Source organism: Oryx dammah, unplaced genomic scaffold (genome assembly GCF_014754425.2).
Source record: "Oryx dammah isolate SB20612 unplaced genomic scaffold, SCBI_Odam_1.1 HiC_scaffold_27, whole genome shotgun sequence".
NCBI lineage: Eukaryota > Metazoa > Chordata > Mammalia > Artiodactyla > Bovidae > Oryx > Oryx dammah.
Genome location: NW_024070211.1, coordinates 13970893 through 13987748, shown reverse-complemented (window position 1 = coordinate 13987748; position 16856 = coordinate 13970893). Strand labels below are relative to the sequence as shown.

The 16856-nt window shown below is 59.9% G+C and overlaps 1 protein-coding gene across 5 annotated transcripts in view; it reads left to right on the top strand.

Moving 5' to 3' along the window:
- COL16A1 (collagen type XVI alpha 1 chain) overlaps positions 1-16856 on the top strand; it is a 55111-nt gene that overhangs the window by 32204 nt on the left and 6051 nt on the right. For 3 of the 5 annotated variants that reach the window (XM_040227993.1, XM_040227995.1, XM_040227992.1), the window contains 19 exons: positions 12-44; positions 2186-2302; positions 2408-2449; positions 2531-2617; positions 3525-3569; positions 4436-4480; positions 6219-6272; positions 6819-6872; positions 7489-7542; positions 9045-9089; positions 9221-9274; positions 9591-9626; positions 9951-10013; positions 13094-13165; positions 13342-13395; positions 14019-14063; positions 14270-14314; positions 14624-14677; positions 15096-15149. In XM_040227993.1, coding sequence (XP_040083927.1) covers positions 12-44; positions 2186-2302; positions 2408-2449; positions 2531-2617; positions 3525-3569; positions 4436-4480; positions 6219-6272; positions 6819-6872; positions 7489-7542; positions 9045-9089; positions 9221-9274; positions 9591-9626; positions 9951-10013; positions 13094-13165; positions 13342-13395; positions 14019-14063; positions 14270-14314; positions 14624-14677; positions 15096-15149 — 1053 coding nt within the window. The remainder of the gene's footprint in view (positions 1-11; positions 45-2185; positions 2303-2407; positions 2450-2530; positions 2618-3524; positions 3570-4435; positions 4481-6218; positions 6273-6818; positions 6873-7488; positions 7543-9044; positions 9090-9220; positions 9275-9590; positions 9627-9950; positions 10014-13093; positions 13166-13341; positions 13396-14018; positions 14064-14269; positions 14315-14623; positions 14678-15095; positions 15150-16856) is intronic. The other 2 variants (XM_040227994.1, XM_040227996.1) reach the window with 2 other exon arrangements.

Genomic DNA, 16856 nt, shown 5'->3' with positions numbered 1-16856 from the left:
GTCTCTTGCAGGGATCCTTGCCCATTGAACAGCACCTCCTGAAGGTAAGAGCATCAGAGGAAGAGCATGGGAACTGGCAAGGTTTCCCCTAAGGGGATCGTCATAGTCAGCGCTCAGCTGCATGGCGCCGCTCACAGAGAGCTGCAGATGGAGCTGTTTGTGGGGACCAGGCATGCCACACATCTGTATAAGGGGGCCTAACACAGTGCCGGCTCAGAACAGACCCCCCAGTTGGTGTTTGCTGAACGAGCATTTGAAGGAATCCTGCAAAGGCACCCACGTGGCCACGGGTGCTCTTGTCAGTTGCACCTGTGAGACCTGCCCACAGCTGCCGCTGGTGAGGTCACACTGGGGCGGAGCGGGGAGGGGAAAAGTGAACTCTTCCGGCTGCCTCACAGGGGCCTGTGAGGGTTATGCGCTACGCTTAAGACTGGGTGAGGGCCTGGAAGAAGCCTCCGCTGTCCCCTGGTCAATTCAGAAAGAATCCAGGACGGAGCAGGGTTTGAGAGGCCATTCTAGTGGTGCAAGAACCAGGAGCTGGGGCCTGGTGGGAGGGCTGGCCTGGGCCAGGGCTGTCAGCAGCGTTAAGTCCACACCCCGGGGCCGTGGTCTGGTCTGACCTCCCACGTTGGGCACCACGGGTGACACAGCCTTTCGTTGCCCAATCACCTCTAAAGACCAGACCAGGACTCTTCCTCCTCCAGCTCAGCACCCTGAGGGGTCCCTCCCAGGCCCTGGCCTCCAGAGTACCCCTGTCCTGGTCACCCCCATCTAGCACTGGCTGGTACATGCTCTGGACCTCCCATGAGTCCAGCAGTTCTGCTCAGAACAGAGCATGGGGTGCCCCACCCTGCTGTGGACAGCAGTTGTTATCAGAAGCAGCTTGAGGTTGGGCTAACCTCCTGGCGACAGTTATAGGTTGGATCATGGTGAGGCTGTGGCAGCGAACCCCTGCTCTCCCACCCTCAGCCTCTGGCAAGCCAAGGTTCCCCAAGGTCTGCCCCTGGGCAAGTGATGGTCTGACTCCAAAGATGGCATTCGCCATTCTCTGTGTAACATGTCATTCGACAGCTTCGTGATCAAGTGCTCCACGGAGGGCCCCCGACAGGAACCGAGTGCGGTCTGGAGAAGGGGTCCGATGGCACCCCAGGGGGTGCTGACTCCCACATGCCCCCACAGCCCAGGGAAAGCCTGAGTCTGTGGACAGAGCGCTCGTTACTCCCTCAGATCAAACTCCAATCCAGGGTCCCACTTAACTTATCTAAAGTTAAGTCTCTTTGAGCCTTGGCTTTCTCATCTCCAGAGTGCTTGTAAGATGGCCTGCCTCACTGCACTGTCTGCGTTGAATGCGATCATGTGCAGAGGCCTGTCACCACGCCTGGTGTCACGAGTGCTGAGTCAATGACAACCATTATCATTGAGCTTCACAGCGAACAGTGGTGATGGAGCGTTAGCTCCTCTAGAGGCCCACGGATGCCCCCGCACCCCACCAGGCCGTGGATAGACACCTGGCTCCCGAGTCCTCTGAAACTGTAGTCTAGTTTTCTCTAGTAGGTTTCATTTTGAGAGGGAGCGAGAACTCATAGCCTCCATCAGACTCTCAGAGAGGTCTGTGACCCCAAGAGGTTAAAGCCTCCAGGAAAGAGGAGGACCTTTCTCGTCCCAGGAAGACTTCAGGCCCGCACACTGGGGAGCCTGTGACAGCCGGGACTTGCGGTCCCATCCCCAAGGCTGTGAAGGGCCGGCAGCTGTTTCCTTGGCTCCCTTGGGCAGAGGAGCTGCTGTGTGGAGCTGGCCTTTTCAGACTGAATCCTGGTGGCATGTCCTCACAGTGGGCACAGGTTGCAGGAACAGCCGGGACAGATGGTCCTCCCTCCAGCGAGCCCCTCCGCCTCCTCCCACACGGCTCTCTGCAAAGTGGCATTGGCTTGGCCCCACCCGAGCTTCTTCCTGGAGGAAACTCAAAGCCAGTGTTGGGACTGGGTTCCCCGAGGAGGCAGCCGAGCGGCCACAGGGATGTGGCTGGGGAGGAAGAGAACGGTGGCTGGGGAGGTCTTAAGAGTGTGGGTGGGGGCCCAGTCTGCAGGGCACCCCGGGCTGGGTTCCGAGCAGGAATTCCCCCCATCTGGCCCATCCTGGCCCTTCTCCAGCCCTGGCCCCACCGCCCTCCCCTTCTCCTCATCAGAGCATCTGCGGGGACTGTATCCAGGGCAAGATGGCCCATGAGGTGGCCCTCCTGGAAAGCGGAGAGAAGGGAGACCAGGGCATCCCCGGCGTGCCAGGCCTCGACAGCTGCGCCCAGGTAGGAGGCAGGGGCGGGGGATGGGGGGCTCGGGGTGGCCCTGGTGGGGGGCGAGCTCCCCGGCTGACCCCCGGTGCTGACCGGGCCTCCGGCTGTCGTCCACAGTGCTTCATGGAGCGGGAGCGCCCGAGAGCCGAGGAGGCCCGGGTGAGTGGGCCTCTGCCTTCTCCTCGCCTCCTGCCCCGTGTCCCACGGGGCTGCTCACGCTCACTGTCCATCCCGCTCCAGGGGGACAACCACGAGGGAGCCCCGGGCTGTGCAGGGAGCCCCGGGCTACCAGGTCCTCCCGGACTGCCTGGCCAGAGAGGAGGAGAGGTAAGAGCCTGGGCTGGGCCCTGAGGCGGCTGGTGTCTGCGCCTCAGTGAGCCTCGGTTCCCGAGGGCAGTCTCATCCTGCCAGTGGTCTCCTTGAACCTTCCGGTGGCTCCTCACCTCCCCCTGGGAGTTCCTCAGGGAGCACTAAGGCATCAGGCCACCCCGCACCCCTCACTGCGCTGGCTTCATCTGCCCGCCTGGCGCCCAGGACCTCCTCGCAATGCTGGGCCCCGGCCACTCTTCCTCCCCCGGCCTGCAGCTCTTTCTTCTCCAGGGCCCGCTCCCTCACCCCTTCAGCCCCCTCCCTTTTTTTTTTTTTTCTAAAGATCACCTTCTCAGTGAGATATTCCCTGTTGTTCAATCACTAAGTCACGTCCGACTCTTTGCTGGACCACGGCACGCCAGGCTTCCCTGTCCCTCCCCATCTCCCGGAGACCTTCCCTGACCGTCCTCTAGAAGGGAGCCGCCCACACCCCCCACAGCCCTCGAGCCCCAGGCCCTCTCCCTGCCCCGTGCGCCTCGCCCTCTGGCGTCCTGTGTTCCCTTCCCTCGGGAGCACACTGCAGGTATCTGCTGAGCACCGCCTGCGTGCCAGCCCCTGTTCTATTCTTTCCTGTCCACCTCTTCCCAGAACGTAACCGCCACAAGGCAGGGGTTTTAACATCCCGATTACTAGTGTGTCTTCAGCACCTGGGTTGGTGCTCAGTATGTAACAGTTGCTCGATAAATGTTAGTTGGATGATTGAACGGACCGAATGAAAGCTTTACCATCCAGCGCTGACAGCAGCTGCCTCTTGACTCTGTGGCAGGCTTGGGCGGGGCGGGGGGGGTGGTGGTGCTGTGGAGAGCTCCCCCAGGGCGCTGCAAGCTCTGAGCCTCTTCATTTATTTCCGTGGCTTCCTTCGCAGGGTCCACCCGGTATGAGGGGCTCCCCGGGTCCTCCAGGCCCTATTGTGAGTATCCGTGGTCTTCTGGGCTGCTTGAGAGGCTCTCAAAGGAGACATAAAACCCAGAGACCATTCTGCTGCCTTGTCCCAGGAAGCTGGGCAGGACAGAAAGGGGAATGTCTTCTGCCTTTCCCTCATCACAGCATCTGCGGGGACTGTGGTCTCCCACCTCTGAATCCCCCAGAGCCGGCCTGCTCCGCCATGATCTGCCTGTGGAGGAGGCCTCGGGGCATATCTGTGTTTCCCACTCCCCTCCATCCCCCACCCCTGCTATGTTTTGCACGACGGCTCACGGTCTGGATTGCCAGGAAAGCGTGTGGCAACCTGCAGGCAGGGGCTGGAAGCTAAGATGGAGCCACCCTCCATGGCTCTGTAGGGCCAGTCTCTAGGACCAGCCTGAAGAGGCCAGCCTAGGAGCGTCTCCCCTGGTGTTGACATGGCAGGGACGTAGAAGTGACTAGGAAAACCTGGAAGAACTGGAAACACTTCCTTTGGAGGAAAAAAAAAAAAAAATTGGCCGGTGGGAGCCATCTTAGAACCAGGGAGCCCCGACCCGGGGACCCGTGGAGGTCAGGTAACAGGCACCGTGGGCTTCCACTCTGGCACTGGGGTTCACCTGGACGCAGGAAGATGTGGGCCGGCGGTCTGACTCCGGGGGCTGTTGCGCGTCTCCGCCGTCAGCAGAGCCATTCATTCTTCCTGGAGCCGAGGCGAGGAGCAGGCGGCTTCTGGGCCAAGACTCGGGACGAGTCTCTTTTCTAGCTGCCTTGATAATACCCCCATGACTTCCTTTCCCCGTGAGCCCTCAGCCCCAGATCGTGACCCAGGGTTACTGTGCTTGTGAGATGTGACCTGCCTGTTTCTCCCACCAGGGCCCCCCAGGCTTTCCTGGTGCTGTTGGCTCCCCCGGATTGCCTGTAAGAACCTAGCGCTGCTCGACCTCCCCTCCCCTGCCAGCCAGGTCTCTGTGGCTTTTGCTCGTCTCCCTTCCTGCCGTGCCCTGGCCTCCCTCCTCCGTGTGTGTGTGTGTGTGTGTGTGTGTGTGTGTCGTCGTCGTCGTCATACCCTGCAGGCTCGGTAGCTAACGACACAGGTTCCCTGAGGTCCCAGCAGCTTGGACAGCCTCCCAGTCTCTGGCTCTCTTTCCATTTTTCCCTTCTCCCTCTTCTGCTTTCTCTCTCTTTGTCTCATCGTCTGTCTTCTCCCCCCTTCCATTTCCCTTTTTTTCTCTCCCACAATCACACATCACTCCCCCCTAAATCCTCCAGAGCTATTTTACCTTCTTATTTTAAGCTGGTGCCTCTAGGGGCCTCTTTATTCCCTCCCTTCTCACTCTGCCTCCTGCTTCTCCCACCTTTGGTGTTGACTGAAGATTTGCTGAAAGTAGTTCTTGGGGCCCTGCCAGGCGCCTGGCACAGAGCCCGGCAGAGATGCCAAAGCTTTAGGGCTTCACACTGCAGGCTGGCACGGGTTCGCTGCCCTGCTGCTTGGCGGGGCTGGTCCAGAGGCGCCCCAGGGGTTTCAAGGCAGCCACGCTTGCAACCTTTCCCATCATCCTAGAGGAAGCTTCCTCCTCTTCCCTTCTTCTTTGGCTCTGGGCCAAGTCTGCTCTGAAGCTGGGCATGTGATGCCAGCAGTAGGGTTTCCGGGTGTCACGGGGCCCTGCCCCTCCTGCCCAGTGTCTCGGCCACCTCCTTCTGCCCAGTGTCGTTAATTGCTCTGCCTTCGTCATCATCACAAGTACGTTTAAGTCATTCTCATCCTCACTGTTGCTCCCTCCTGGGTCATGGAAACTAACCTCCTGTTTTGTTGGACTTCATGTTCCCGGGGTTGGCTCCTCTCCTCCCAGGGCTGGTGATGGCGGCTCAGGGAGCAGGGCCCCTCCTTGTCCCAGCTCCATCTGTCCCCACGTCCTCATCCTGGCCGGACCTTGTCTGTTTCTGCTTGCTTGGGTGGAGGGGCCATCTGTCTGTCTAGCCATCTGTCTTGTGTCATGGAAAGGTTTGGGCGTTGCGTCTCTGGAAGGCATGAGGGAGAAGGGGCAGACACGGCCCCTTAATGGTGTGTATTGCATCTATGAAGTCCAGGTTGAGGATGAGGGATGGGGACTCTACTTTGCAGCAGATATCCCCAAAGAGACAGGGACTGCTCTGGAGGGAGCCTTCCTGAGTCCTTCCCCAGTATCCCCAAAGGAAGTTGATTTTTGCCTGGGGTGGGAGGGGCTTGGACAGGTAAGTGTTGGGCATCGGGTAAAACATCTCGGTTGGGAGCACTTTAGGGACACCTCTGCTGACAGTCGCCCCTCGGAGGGAGCACGTGTGTTGTCCTCCTAAAGGTGTGCCCCAGACACTGGTCACAGTAGGGCCCACCAGTGATCGTCACCCACCTGGGCGGGTGTATCTCTCTGGTGGCCCGTCGTGGGGGCCCCCGCTCCCGAGAGGCACCCGTATGTGGGAATTTATACCTCTGACAGTGTTGCCCTTCTGGGTCCACCCCCTATGGTCACTTTGCTGGGGACACTCTGGGGGCCATCAGCAGCCACCCACCCGACCTTTGCCTAGAATGGGAACAGAGGGCTGCAGGGCCGTGGGGAGGAGGCAGGGGCTGGGTGGGGACTTCCATCCCCTGCAGTTTCTCATGATTTTTCTCTCCAAGGGTCTTCAAGGAGAGCGAGGCCTCAGGGGCCTGACGGGAGAGAAGGGGGAGCCGGTAAGGGGGTGGCAGGGGGGTGGTGATACATGAAGAGCCCTGGGGAGACGGGTTGGGCCCCTGGGACAGCTGTCAAGTAGAAGATGGGAGGTGAAACTCTTTGCCCCTCAGCCCTGATTCCCTCAGCACTGGGATCTTCACAACCCCTCAGGATCCAAGGAAGCTGATCTCCAGGTGCCCTCACTCCCATTAGGGGCAGACACCCCCATCCCCGGGGGCTTCCTCTCTCCCTCTTCCTGCAGCATTTGGCCTGCCCCTTCCACTCCCTGACCCCGGTCCTCATCATCCCCTGCCCGGGGGTCTCCTCCTTCAGCTCAAACCCCCAGAGTCCAGGCCTCTGATGGTGGTCTCCACTGAGGGAAGCTGGCCTAAGGGACACGGGCTGAGGTGGTGGCTGTTCCGGGGGGTGGACTAGTGGCTGTCCCTGGGGTGGACTGGGCCTGCTGAGGGGCAGCTGCAGGCCGGCTGGCCTTGGCCGCCCTCTTACCCAGGGATGGTGACAGAAATGTTGAAGGGCTGGCCCATCACGTCTCCCTTTCTTTGCAGGGTCCTCCAGGGCAACCTGGTTACCCAGGCGCCATGGGCCCCCCAGGACTGCCTGTGAGTAAGCAGGCCTAGGTTGGGGGCAGGGCGGGGCAGGGCCGGGGTTGGGGTGGGGGGGTCCCGGTGCCCAGGGGTGGTGGTCAGAACAGGGCCAGGCTTGAGCAGCCTCAGTGGGCTTCCTCCTTTATAAGCATTTCAGCTGGTGTTTTCCGCCAGGCTGTCCATTCAGAGACCAACCTCCCCTCCCCTCCCCCGGCCATATAAGCCCCCTTGGGAGTGGGACTTGGCCCACCTCTCTCCTTTGGGTGGAGCCCACAGCAGTCGCTACACATCAGGGTCCAGCGGCTCAGAGCACCCGGAGCCTCCCAGACGGGAGAGGACTGAAGGCTGTCTGGTGGGGAGGGGGAGGGAAATTTGGGGAGACCCCGCGGAGGCCGGAGGCCGAGTTCGGTAGACACGGCTACCCCTCTCCCCTTTCCACCGAATGGCGGTGGGAGACTGGGAGCCGTGCTCCCCGCTCCGAGAGCACCCCACCCCACTGGTTCCCAGCCTCTTCCTAGGAGCCATCTGCGCCCAAGTGCCAGTCTGGGTGCCAGCTGCAGTCTCCACCCCTCTCATCACGCTGCGCCAGGCGGCCGCGGGGCTAATTCCCTCTCTCTTTGCTGCCTGTCAGGGCATCAAGGGGGAGCGAGGCTACGCGGGTTCCCCGGGAGAGAAGGGAGAATCGGTGAGTGTCTGAGTGCTGCTCTCCGGCGCGGGGGCAGGAGGAAGGGCTTCAAATGGCTGGTCCCTGCCCGCCCACCTCCTCCTCCGCTGCCGCCGCCTGGAGAGCTTCCCAGCCGCCCGATGAACGCTAGACGTGACCCCTGCTTCCCAACCCCCTGAATCCTCCAGCTGCGTCTCAAGCAGTCGGCGCTGCTGGCTGGTTGCTGCAGGGGCGGCAGCTGCTAGGAGGAGGATCGCGCCAGGTTTAGTGGAGATGGCTGGAGGGGCTGCCTGGAAGAGGGGACCTCCTCCCACCCCCTCGCCCACAGGCTGGAGAGCCAGCCCGACACTCTGGGCCCGGCTGCCTCCAGGCCTGTCTCAGGCCACCCAGAGCCAATGGTGGCGCAGCCAGTGTCCCAGACCCACCCTGAACTCAGGTCATCAGTGGGAGCCTCTGCAGTGACAGGGCTCACCCAGGGTCCTGCAGCTAGTTAGTGAATGAGGGTGGAGGCTGGACTTGGACCCAACCCTGTTTGTTTCCAGCCTCCCCAAACCTTTGTCTTCCCTTCCCCATCACTCATGCCGCCCACCCACCACCGCTGGTGAGGCCAGGTAGGATGCTGTAAACCCTGGCTGTGCCTTTATTCAATAACATCTTTCTCCGGGGGCCTTCTAGGTGCCAGACTCTGTTCTGAAGATGCCTTGATGGATAAAACAGGCAGTTGGGCCCCTGGCCCTCAGGGAACTAAGTTCCAGTGGGACAAGCAGATAACAGATGAATAAACAGATACATATAAATTTAGGAGAGATGGGACTGGTGGAAAAAATCAAGCTGGAGCCATGAACAGAATGCTGTAGACAGAGGGTTAGGGAGGCCCCTCTAAGGGGGTGGCATTGGAGCTGAGGCTTGAATGGAGCTTCAGGGTCGAGGGTGGGGAAGGACATATGGTTGTCCATGCTGGGGAATCGCAGAGGGAGAGGCCATGGGTTGGGGCACCCCTGGAACAGATTGGCATCATCGATGGTTTGATAAGGTTTCAAGAGACCTGGAAAGAATAAGGGTTGACAGACATTCTAGGGAGAAGTGACAGTCGGCGGTATGAATGTATAGAATTCAGGGAACGGCAGTCTGACCAAGCCAGGCAGAAGATAAGAAAAGGAGAAGGAAGTGAAGCAGGAATCAGAAGTTGGTATCAAATCACAGGATGCCTCAAAACTCAGCGTTCAGATGGCAGAGGGGAGCCATGGAGGGTGTTGGAGCAAGAGGGTGTTATAATCAGAGCTGTGTTGAAGGAGAGGAGCTGGCTCTTAGAGTGAACTCAGAAGTGGCAGAACTAGTTAAGAGGCTGGTTCAGTAGCTCAGGCAAGGGAAGGGGCGGCCAAACAGACCAGGAAGAGGAGCCCTGCAGCTTGGAAGCGCCTCCGCCACATCCCTGCCTCTGCTCTGCGCCCATCCCCTGCCTCAAGCCCGGATCTCCCCCTCCCCCAGCCAGAGGGGCTGATTCTGCTCCTTTGTGCCACCAGGGCCCACCAGGATCTGAAGGCCTCCCAGGTCCCCCAGGCCCAGCGGTGAGTGAGGAAGGGGACAGGGAGACTTGGACATGAGAATCCCTGATCCTGCCCTGGAGTCTGGGGACAGGACGATTGCAGGGGAAGGTTGCATCTGGGGGTTCCAGACGCATTGTTCTCTGTGGTGACAGGGTCCCCGAGGAGAGCGAGGACCCCAAGGAAGCTCGGGTGAGAAAGGAGACCAGGTGAGTGGTGACAGGGACCTAGCTGGTTGTTCTGACCACTGTGAAGGGGTGGGGGGAGGCAGGGAAGGGAGCCTCTCCCTGGTGGTCACTCTTATGTATGGGAGTGGGGACCAGCTGTAGCCTCCCAGCCTCCACCATCCTTGAGCTGTAACCTCTCACCTCCTGCCCAGAGCCTCGCCTGCCGGCCTTTGGGGGCAGAGTGGAGGACAAGGCCCCATGACTCAAAGCAGCCTCACTGTGTCACTCTTTCCACCTGGGCAGCCAGGCTGGAGAGAGACGGTGGCGCAGCACACTGCCCCTTGCTTTCTTCCTCTAGGGATTCCAAGGGCAGCCCGGCTTTCCAGGCCCCCCGGTGAGTGCGGACACAAAGCTAGCTCTGTCGGGGTGCTCCCAGCCTGGCAGGGGCAGGCCTGGTAAGGCTAGGCCGCATGAGGGTGGGCCTGGGCAGGGGAGGGAGGAAGGCCCGGGAGGAGGAACGGCCTGGGTGGTCAGGCCTGATTCCAGGAACAGAGACCTGGAGAGCAAGGCCTCCTGGGTGGGCTCCAGCAGCCCAGCAGCCCGGAAGTCAAAAAAACACATCACGTTAACACAACACGAAGGACATCCAAGAGGAAAAAGGAAGCGGAGCTCTTTTCCAGCCCTGCGTTCATCCCTGCCTGCTCCTTTGTTGGTTTAGGGTCCCCCTGGATTCCCAGGCAAAGCTGGAGCACCTGGCCCACCCGGCCCCCAAGCGGAGAAGGTGAGCAGGACCCCCAAGTTGGCCACACTCACAGATCTGAGCCACACAGCTCCTAGCCCCTGTCTGCCCCCTCCCACCCCCCCACCCCTAGTATCAGGCCTTCAGAAAGTCAAGGACTGACTCAGTTACAGCAGGGATGGGCAAAGAGACTCGAGAATGGGCCCAGCAACTTCTGTAGGGCAACAGGGCCGGAGCAGACCAGTGGGTCTGCTGGGTCCAGATGCCTGCTGGCCTCTGTGCCACCAAGCTCTGCACCTCTCCCAGTGGGAGAGGGTGGCTGGGGAAAAGGCAGAGGGGTGTAGTGAGAGGTGGCCCAGTAGAATGTGACAGGGTGGCCCGGGCCAGCTTGCAGCTTCTCCAGGGCAGGGCAAGGAGTTGAGAGAAGCGTATCCAAGACTGGGAACCCCCCGCTCAGCAGTGAGAGGAGCTCTGGGCATTTGCCTTCTGGGTCTGACAACAGAAGGAAAGGGGAATGGGGCTCCTGGGGAGCCAGGCTCAGGGGGTCCCCAAGGGCCAAAGAGGGCAGGCATGGCCTGTGACCTGGTGAAGGAGGGGAGGAGCAGCGGTCGGGGAGCACCCACACCGGCCATCCCTGGGTTTGGCTTTGGGACTAGGTCTGCTTTTGGTTTTGGTCTTTAGGGCTCCGCTCGTAGCTAAGTGGGTAAAGAACCTGCCTGCAATGCAGGAGACCCGGTTCCATCCCTGGGTCAGGAAGATCCTCTGGAGAAGGAAATGGCAACCCACTCCAGTATTCTTGCCATGGAGAATCCCACGGACAGAAGAGTCTGGCAGGCTACAGTCCATGGGGTTGCAAGAATCGGACACAACTTAGCATCTAAACCACCGCTGCTTTGGTCTGGAGGCTGACGTCTCTGACTCAGCCCGCCCTCTGGGCTTCTCCAGATGTGACAGGCAGGCGGTGTCAGGAGGTGTCAGGAGGCCCGTAATAGACCTGTGAGCTTGGAGTGGGAGGATCACCGCCCAGAGCTTGGAGGGGCAGGAGGTCTGTAGCCTCGTGGGGAGCCTCTTTCCTCTGAAAGCGGGAAAGGACTCCTAGAAGGGGCCACCTTGGTCTAGGTTCTCACTGTTCAGGTGAAGAAATGAGGCCTAGAGAATGCTGGAAGGCCCTGGAATGCTGGCGGCATTCCAGGACACGCAACAAGATAGCAAAAGAGCTAAGATTTGTCCCCCGTCCCCAACGAGACCCCCACACCCTTGCTGCCTCCTCGATCAGCCATGGTTGAGGCAGTGGCGGGTGCCACCTCCCTTCACCTGGGCGGCAGCCCCTGCCAGAGTCTTCTGTGCTGGTTCTGAATCCAGGGCTGCCTGCTCTCCTTAGGCCAGTCATTGCTGACTGGAACCTCTGGCCAGCGGTTCTCCAGCTTGACTCCCTGCGGGGCCGCCATTTCCTGGGGTTGTGCTGACCCCTCCTGGTAGCTGGTGGCATTGCAGTACCACCCGAAGCTCTCTTCCCCCTGACCCCTCCCATGGGGTCTCTGGCGGGAGCCCTTCCCCTTGGCGAGCCCCACAGCCACTGACTGCTCCAGGGCAGCCAGCCTCTTCCCCCTGGGGAAATGCTGCCACCTCCCCTACTGAGCTGCCTGCCTCGCCCTCCCTTCTCCGATAAACATTGTAATTCACACGTTCGCTCCCACCTTTTCCCCTGAACTGTCAGTGGTGCCCCAGTGCCTGTAGCGGTGTTTTTCAGGCTTTATTTTGTAGTCCCCAAGGCTTTTCCCTCATAGCTCAGTTGATAAAGAATCTGCCTGCAATGCAGGAAGCCTGCATTCGATTCCTGGGTGGGGAAGATCTCCCGGAGAAGGAAACGGCAGCCCTCTCCAGTAATTTTGCCTGGAGAGTCTCATGGACAGAGGAGCCTGGCAGGCTGCAGTCCATGAGGGGGCCACAAGAATTGGACAGGACTTAACGACTAAACCACCATCACAAGGCTTTTTACCACACAGAATCTCATGTGAATACTCAATCTATAAAGCAGACTTGCCCGGCAGTCCAATGGTTAAGACTTCGCCTTCCGATGCAGGGGGTATGGGTTGAATTCCGGGTGGCAGAACTAAGATCCTACATGCCTTGGGCCCCCCCCCCCCAAAAAAAAAACAAAAAAATAAAGCAGAAGCAACATTGTAACAAATTCAATAAAGACTTTAAAAATGGTCCATATTAAAAAAATCTTAATAAACAAATATGCAAGTGGAGCTGCTCTGGCTAAGCAAGGGGTAGGGGTCTGGAGTCCCACCCCTGGGTCTCCACTTTGTGCCCCCAGCCCCTCCAGAGTCCTCCAGGCGCCCCCAGGCTCTGAGAAGTAGTTTGAAAGCCACTAGTCCATTTGATAAAGTCTAGTATAGGGTTCAGCGTCCTCCCCCAGTCTAACTCTTCCAGCCTCCCTCACCCTGCATCATACAGGCTCCCCAGACACCCTGGCTAGACCAGGCATGTCTCCCCCTCCAAACCTCTATCCTTCTCTGAAATCCCCAGTGGCACATCCTTTCCCCTCTCTCTATCTGCCCAAATCCCAGCCGCCCTTCAGAGCCCAGTGCCTGCGGACTCCTCTGGGACACTTTCCCTGACCGCCCCCCCACCGGTACCCCCAGAAGAGTGACCTGCACTCTGTTCTGAACGCCCAGGGCCCCTGACTCAGAGCACAGGGACTGTTGCACTGCCCTTCGTTGTTGTGGGTCTGTGACTCTCACTGGACTGTGAGCTCCTCGGGGACAGGAGCCACCCTTGTTCCATCTGGGGGACCAGAGGCCCAACCTGCATTACCGAGCACCTGCCAGGCCAGTCCCCGGTCAGCCCTGGGGAAGGTGCTGGGCTGAGCAGGCTCTGTCCCTTCCTCGTCGAGCAGTGCAGAAAGGGGATGCTCTGCAGATGAAGACAGATCTTCTTGGGCAAGTGGTATGTGGGATATCAGTTAGACCAGAACCGAACTGGGATTTGAAGCCAGCTTCCTGACTTCCAGTAGCCACCAGCCCCTGTGGCCCAGGGTCCCTTCTCCTGATGGTGTGTCCAGGGGAAGGCGAGGGACGAGGTCCTGCTGACTTTGCTGGGGGGCTCGTTTCCAGGGCAGTGAAGGGATTCGAGGCCCATCAGGTCTGCCTGGTCCCCCTGGACCACCAGGATCTCCCGGGATTCAGGTGAGTGTGTCAGAGCCTGACCAGTGGGGTGGGGGTGTGTGTGTGTGCGTGTGTGTGTGTTCGGGGTGGGAGTGGGGTGTGGGGTGGATGGGGTGGAGAGGGTGGCAGGGCTGGTCGGGCTCCCGCCTCCGAGGGCAGCAGCGCAACATTCAGAAGCGCCTTTTCCTCGTGTCCAGGGCCCCGCCGGTCTGGATGGCCTGGACGGGAAGGACGGCAAACCTGGCTTGAGGGTGAGACGTGGGCCCAGGAGGGCACCCCCTTCCTCCTCCTTCCTTCCCCAAGAGCCAACGCCAAGGGAACCCTGATGAAGGGAGTTGAATCGCATCCCCCACACGGCTTTCAGGAGGTGCCCGCCTCCCTCAGTCTGCCTCTCACCACACTCCATTTCTCTGAAGGCCCAGAGCCCCCTGGTTTCTCCATTCTCCCGGTCGGCCTTAACCAGCTTGGCTGTGCTGGCAGGCGGCAAACGCAGTAAATTTATACCCAGAAGCTCAGTCAACTAAGAAACTAGGTTGGGCATCAGAAAGAACAGGCTGCAGACATGGAAGGACCTGAACAGCCCTGGCTCCTTGTGCCTGGTTTTACTGGGGTATCTGAAAAGGAGGGGGCCATGGGCGAAGGGCAGAACATCAAGGTCAGCTGCCTTCTGTGCCAAAAGAAGGAAAACAGGTTCAGAGAGGGGCCAGGATTCAACTCAGGGTGCACAGCCAAGTCGGAGGCCAAGCCCCATGTGACAAACCCTCCACCCTGGGAGCGCTGGGGGAGGGGCTGAAAAAAGGGGCAGACAGTGGTGAATGAGTGGGTGCAAGCTGGACAAAGCTCCTGTCTCCGTGCCCCTGGTCTCTTTCCCTAGGGGGACCCCGGTCCTGCTGGCCCTCCCGGACTCATGGGACCCCCGGTAAGCTGAGCTGCAGGGAGGGGCTGGGAACTGGGAGGTTCCAAAGCTGGGCAGGTGCCTTGGTGGGCAGGGCAGCGCTCATCCGCGTCCCCTGGGGGCTGAGTTACAACTTTGGGTGGGTTTGACTTGTTTGACCGGGAGGAGAAGAGTGAGATGTGGCCTCTGCTTGAGGCGAGGGACGCGGCAGCTCCTGCTTTTACTTCCAGGGCTTCAAGGGAAAACCCGGCCACCCTGGCCTCCCAGGACTGAAGGTAAGGACCTGGTGACTTCCGCCCACTAGGTTTTCTAGGCTCTTCTCAAGGCTCGACCCCAGGCAGATGGGTCAGCCTAGCTGGAGTGGACAGTCCGGCTGACCCTTGACTGAGATGCCATTCCAGCATCCAGGCCTTCTGAGGCCACCGGTGCCTGGCAGACCAGGTCAGGGCTTTGCCATCTGCCAGCTTAAGGGCATCAGGCAGGGGGCCACTGGCATGTGGCAGGACCCCTCTGATGTGGGGTCCATTGGGGTGGCAGAGCCAAGTGGCGATCTGGTGAGCCCCAGCTGCCCCTCTCTCCTCCAGGGTGACTGTGGAAAGCCAGGCCCCCCGGGCAGCAGTGGCCGGCCCGGAGCAGAGGTAAGGGCCTGGGGTCTACGCATGCTGCCTTTAGACAGCCTGGGTTCTGCTGAGTCCTGAATGCTGCCTCTTCCTCCCTCCTCCCTGGCAAGGTGGCCACCTCCTCTGCTTGGGCTTCTGGGGGAGGTTTTCCCCAACTCTGCACATCTTGACCTTTCCCTCTTAAGGCTTATAACTGGCTCCTCCCTCTATGGGCTGCTGGGTCACTAACCTACAAAGGCCTGGTCTCTGCTTCCCCCTCCAGCCATACTCACGGGTAGGGCTGGTCCCCTAGGGCTTAGGCCCAGAGGCCAGGGCTCAGCGAAGTTTCTCTGGCCGTTGGTGTATCCCGTCTGCTCTGCTCAGCCCTCTCCTGCCTAACAGCCCGCGTGTGTGCATCTGTGTCTGTATCATCTCTCCCTCTTTCTGGCTCCTGCAGGGTGAGCCTGGTGCCATGGGACCCCAGGGAAGACCCGGCCCCCCTGGCCATGTTGTGAGTCGACCTGTTTTAGTCTCTGTCTCTCTAAGGGTTTGGACTGCGTTGGGCTGGGTGGCGGGGGTGGTGGGCAAGCTGATGATGACCTCAAAGAGCTGGCCGCAAGAGCAGCACCAGCTATACAGAGCCAGAGGGGGCTCTGGGCTCACCCCATCCAGCAGTTCCCCGGCTCTGTGCCATTTTTGTATTTTCTGGGCACATTCGAGTTTGCTTATCAAACAAAGATCATTCGGTTATTCAACAAATAATTATTGAGCACCTGCTTCATGCCAGGCACTGTTCCAAGCCCTGGGCTACGGCGACGAGTGAGGTAGAGAGGTCCCCCGGTCCCAGAACTTCCACAACATGTTGATGAGTGCGGAGAGACCAGGTGGCGATGTGATGTCCTGGGGAGGGCAGGGAGGCGACTTCCCTGGAGAAGTGGTCTCTGAGCAGGGGCCCAAATAACATGCAGGAGCCGGCTATCGAGCCGACTAGGGGAGGAGTGTCCAGGCAGGGGTGTAGCTGCTGCAGAGAGCCTGAGACAGGCAGGGCACGGGGGAGTGGAGTGTGAGGAGGGCGAGTGGGGATGGGAAGGCTGAGCTGGGAGAGGTTGTGGTGCAGATGGTGGAGGGCCTCAGGGCAGGAGGTGGAGGACATGCAAGTGGAAGCAGAGATGTCAGAGGACGGAGGGTAGCGGTCGAGCGGGTGGCAGTGGGCCCATCTCGCAAGTGTTTGGAGGTAGAGGACTTGCTAACGACCCAGATGGCAAAGGGGCAGGAGGTGGCAGGCGCAGGATGGAGGATGACTCCTGTTTGGCTCCAGCAGCCGGGTGAGTGGGTGGTGTGTTTACTGACAAAGGGAGACTTGGAGAGGAGGTTTATGAAATAATGGCTTTCCCTTCTCCTTGACGCATCTGTAACACAGATGACTGCCAATGGGTGCCTTTGATCAGTGTGACGGCTTTGAACTGGTGGGGTTCCAGAGAGAAGGGAATACACTGAAGGCTTTTGGAAATGTTAAAAATAGATCAGGACCCCACAACAAGAACTCCTGGGGCCTCATCACTGTTTTTATGGCTCTCAAGGGGTCCAGAGACCTTGCATTGGGGACCCCAGGTCTAACCCTGTCTGCCCTGGCTCCACATCAGAGATGAAAGAAAGAATCACACACTGAATTGTGGAGACTCACTGGGGGGCTGGCGTGTGCAGGGCTCCTCTTCCCACCTCCATCTATCCAGCTCAGCCCCCTGCTGAGGGCTGGCCACTCATGCTCTGGGAGGCTTCAGATGAGTAGAACAGAGCCGTGCCTCCAGAACTTTTCTTCTGTGAGTACAGAGGGAGGTGCTCCGAGAGAGACCCTTGTGCCCCCCCTGGGTTCAGAGGAAGTGTCGCTCTGATCAGGGAGGTGGCGTGTGAGCCGGGACACCAGGGCGGGATGTGGAGAGATGGGGCAGGTGGGAGCCCTCCCATGCAGTTGAGGTCCGTCACCCCCCAGTGATGGGTGAGCGGCAGCTCCCCTCCCTCCCTGGTGTTTGTTCCTGCGTGTCCCCATCCCCTCTCCTTCCCTCTTGTAAGCCTCTCCTGCCTCCAGTCAATCTCCCTAACTGGCTTGGGGTAAAGACCTTCAGAGAGGCCCGGAGGCTACCCTGGGGTCCTTCCCCAAGTTCAGGCAGTACCACCTCCCCCTCTGGGGCCTTGGAATTGGGGGACAGGGTCCCTCGAG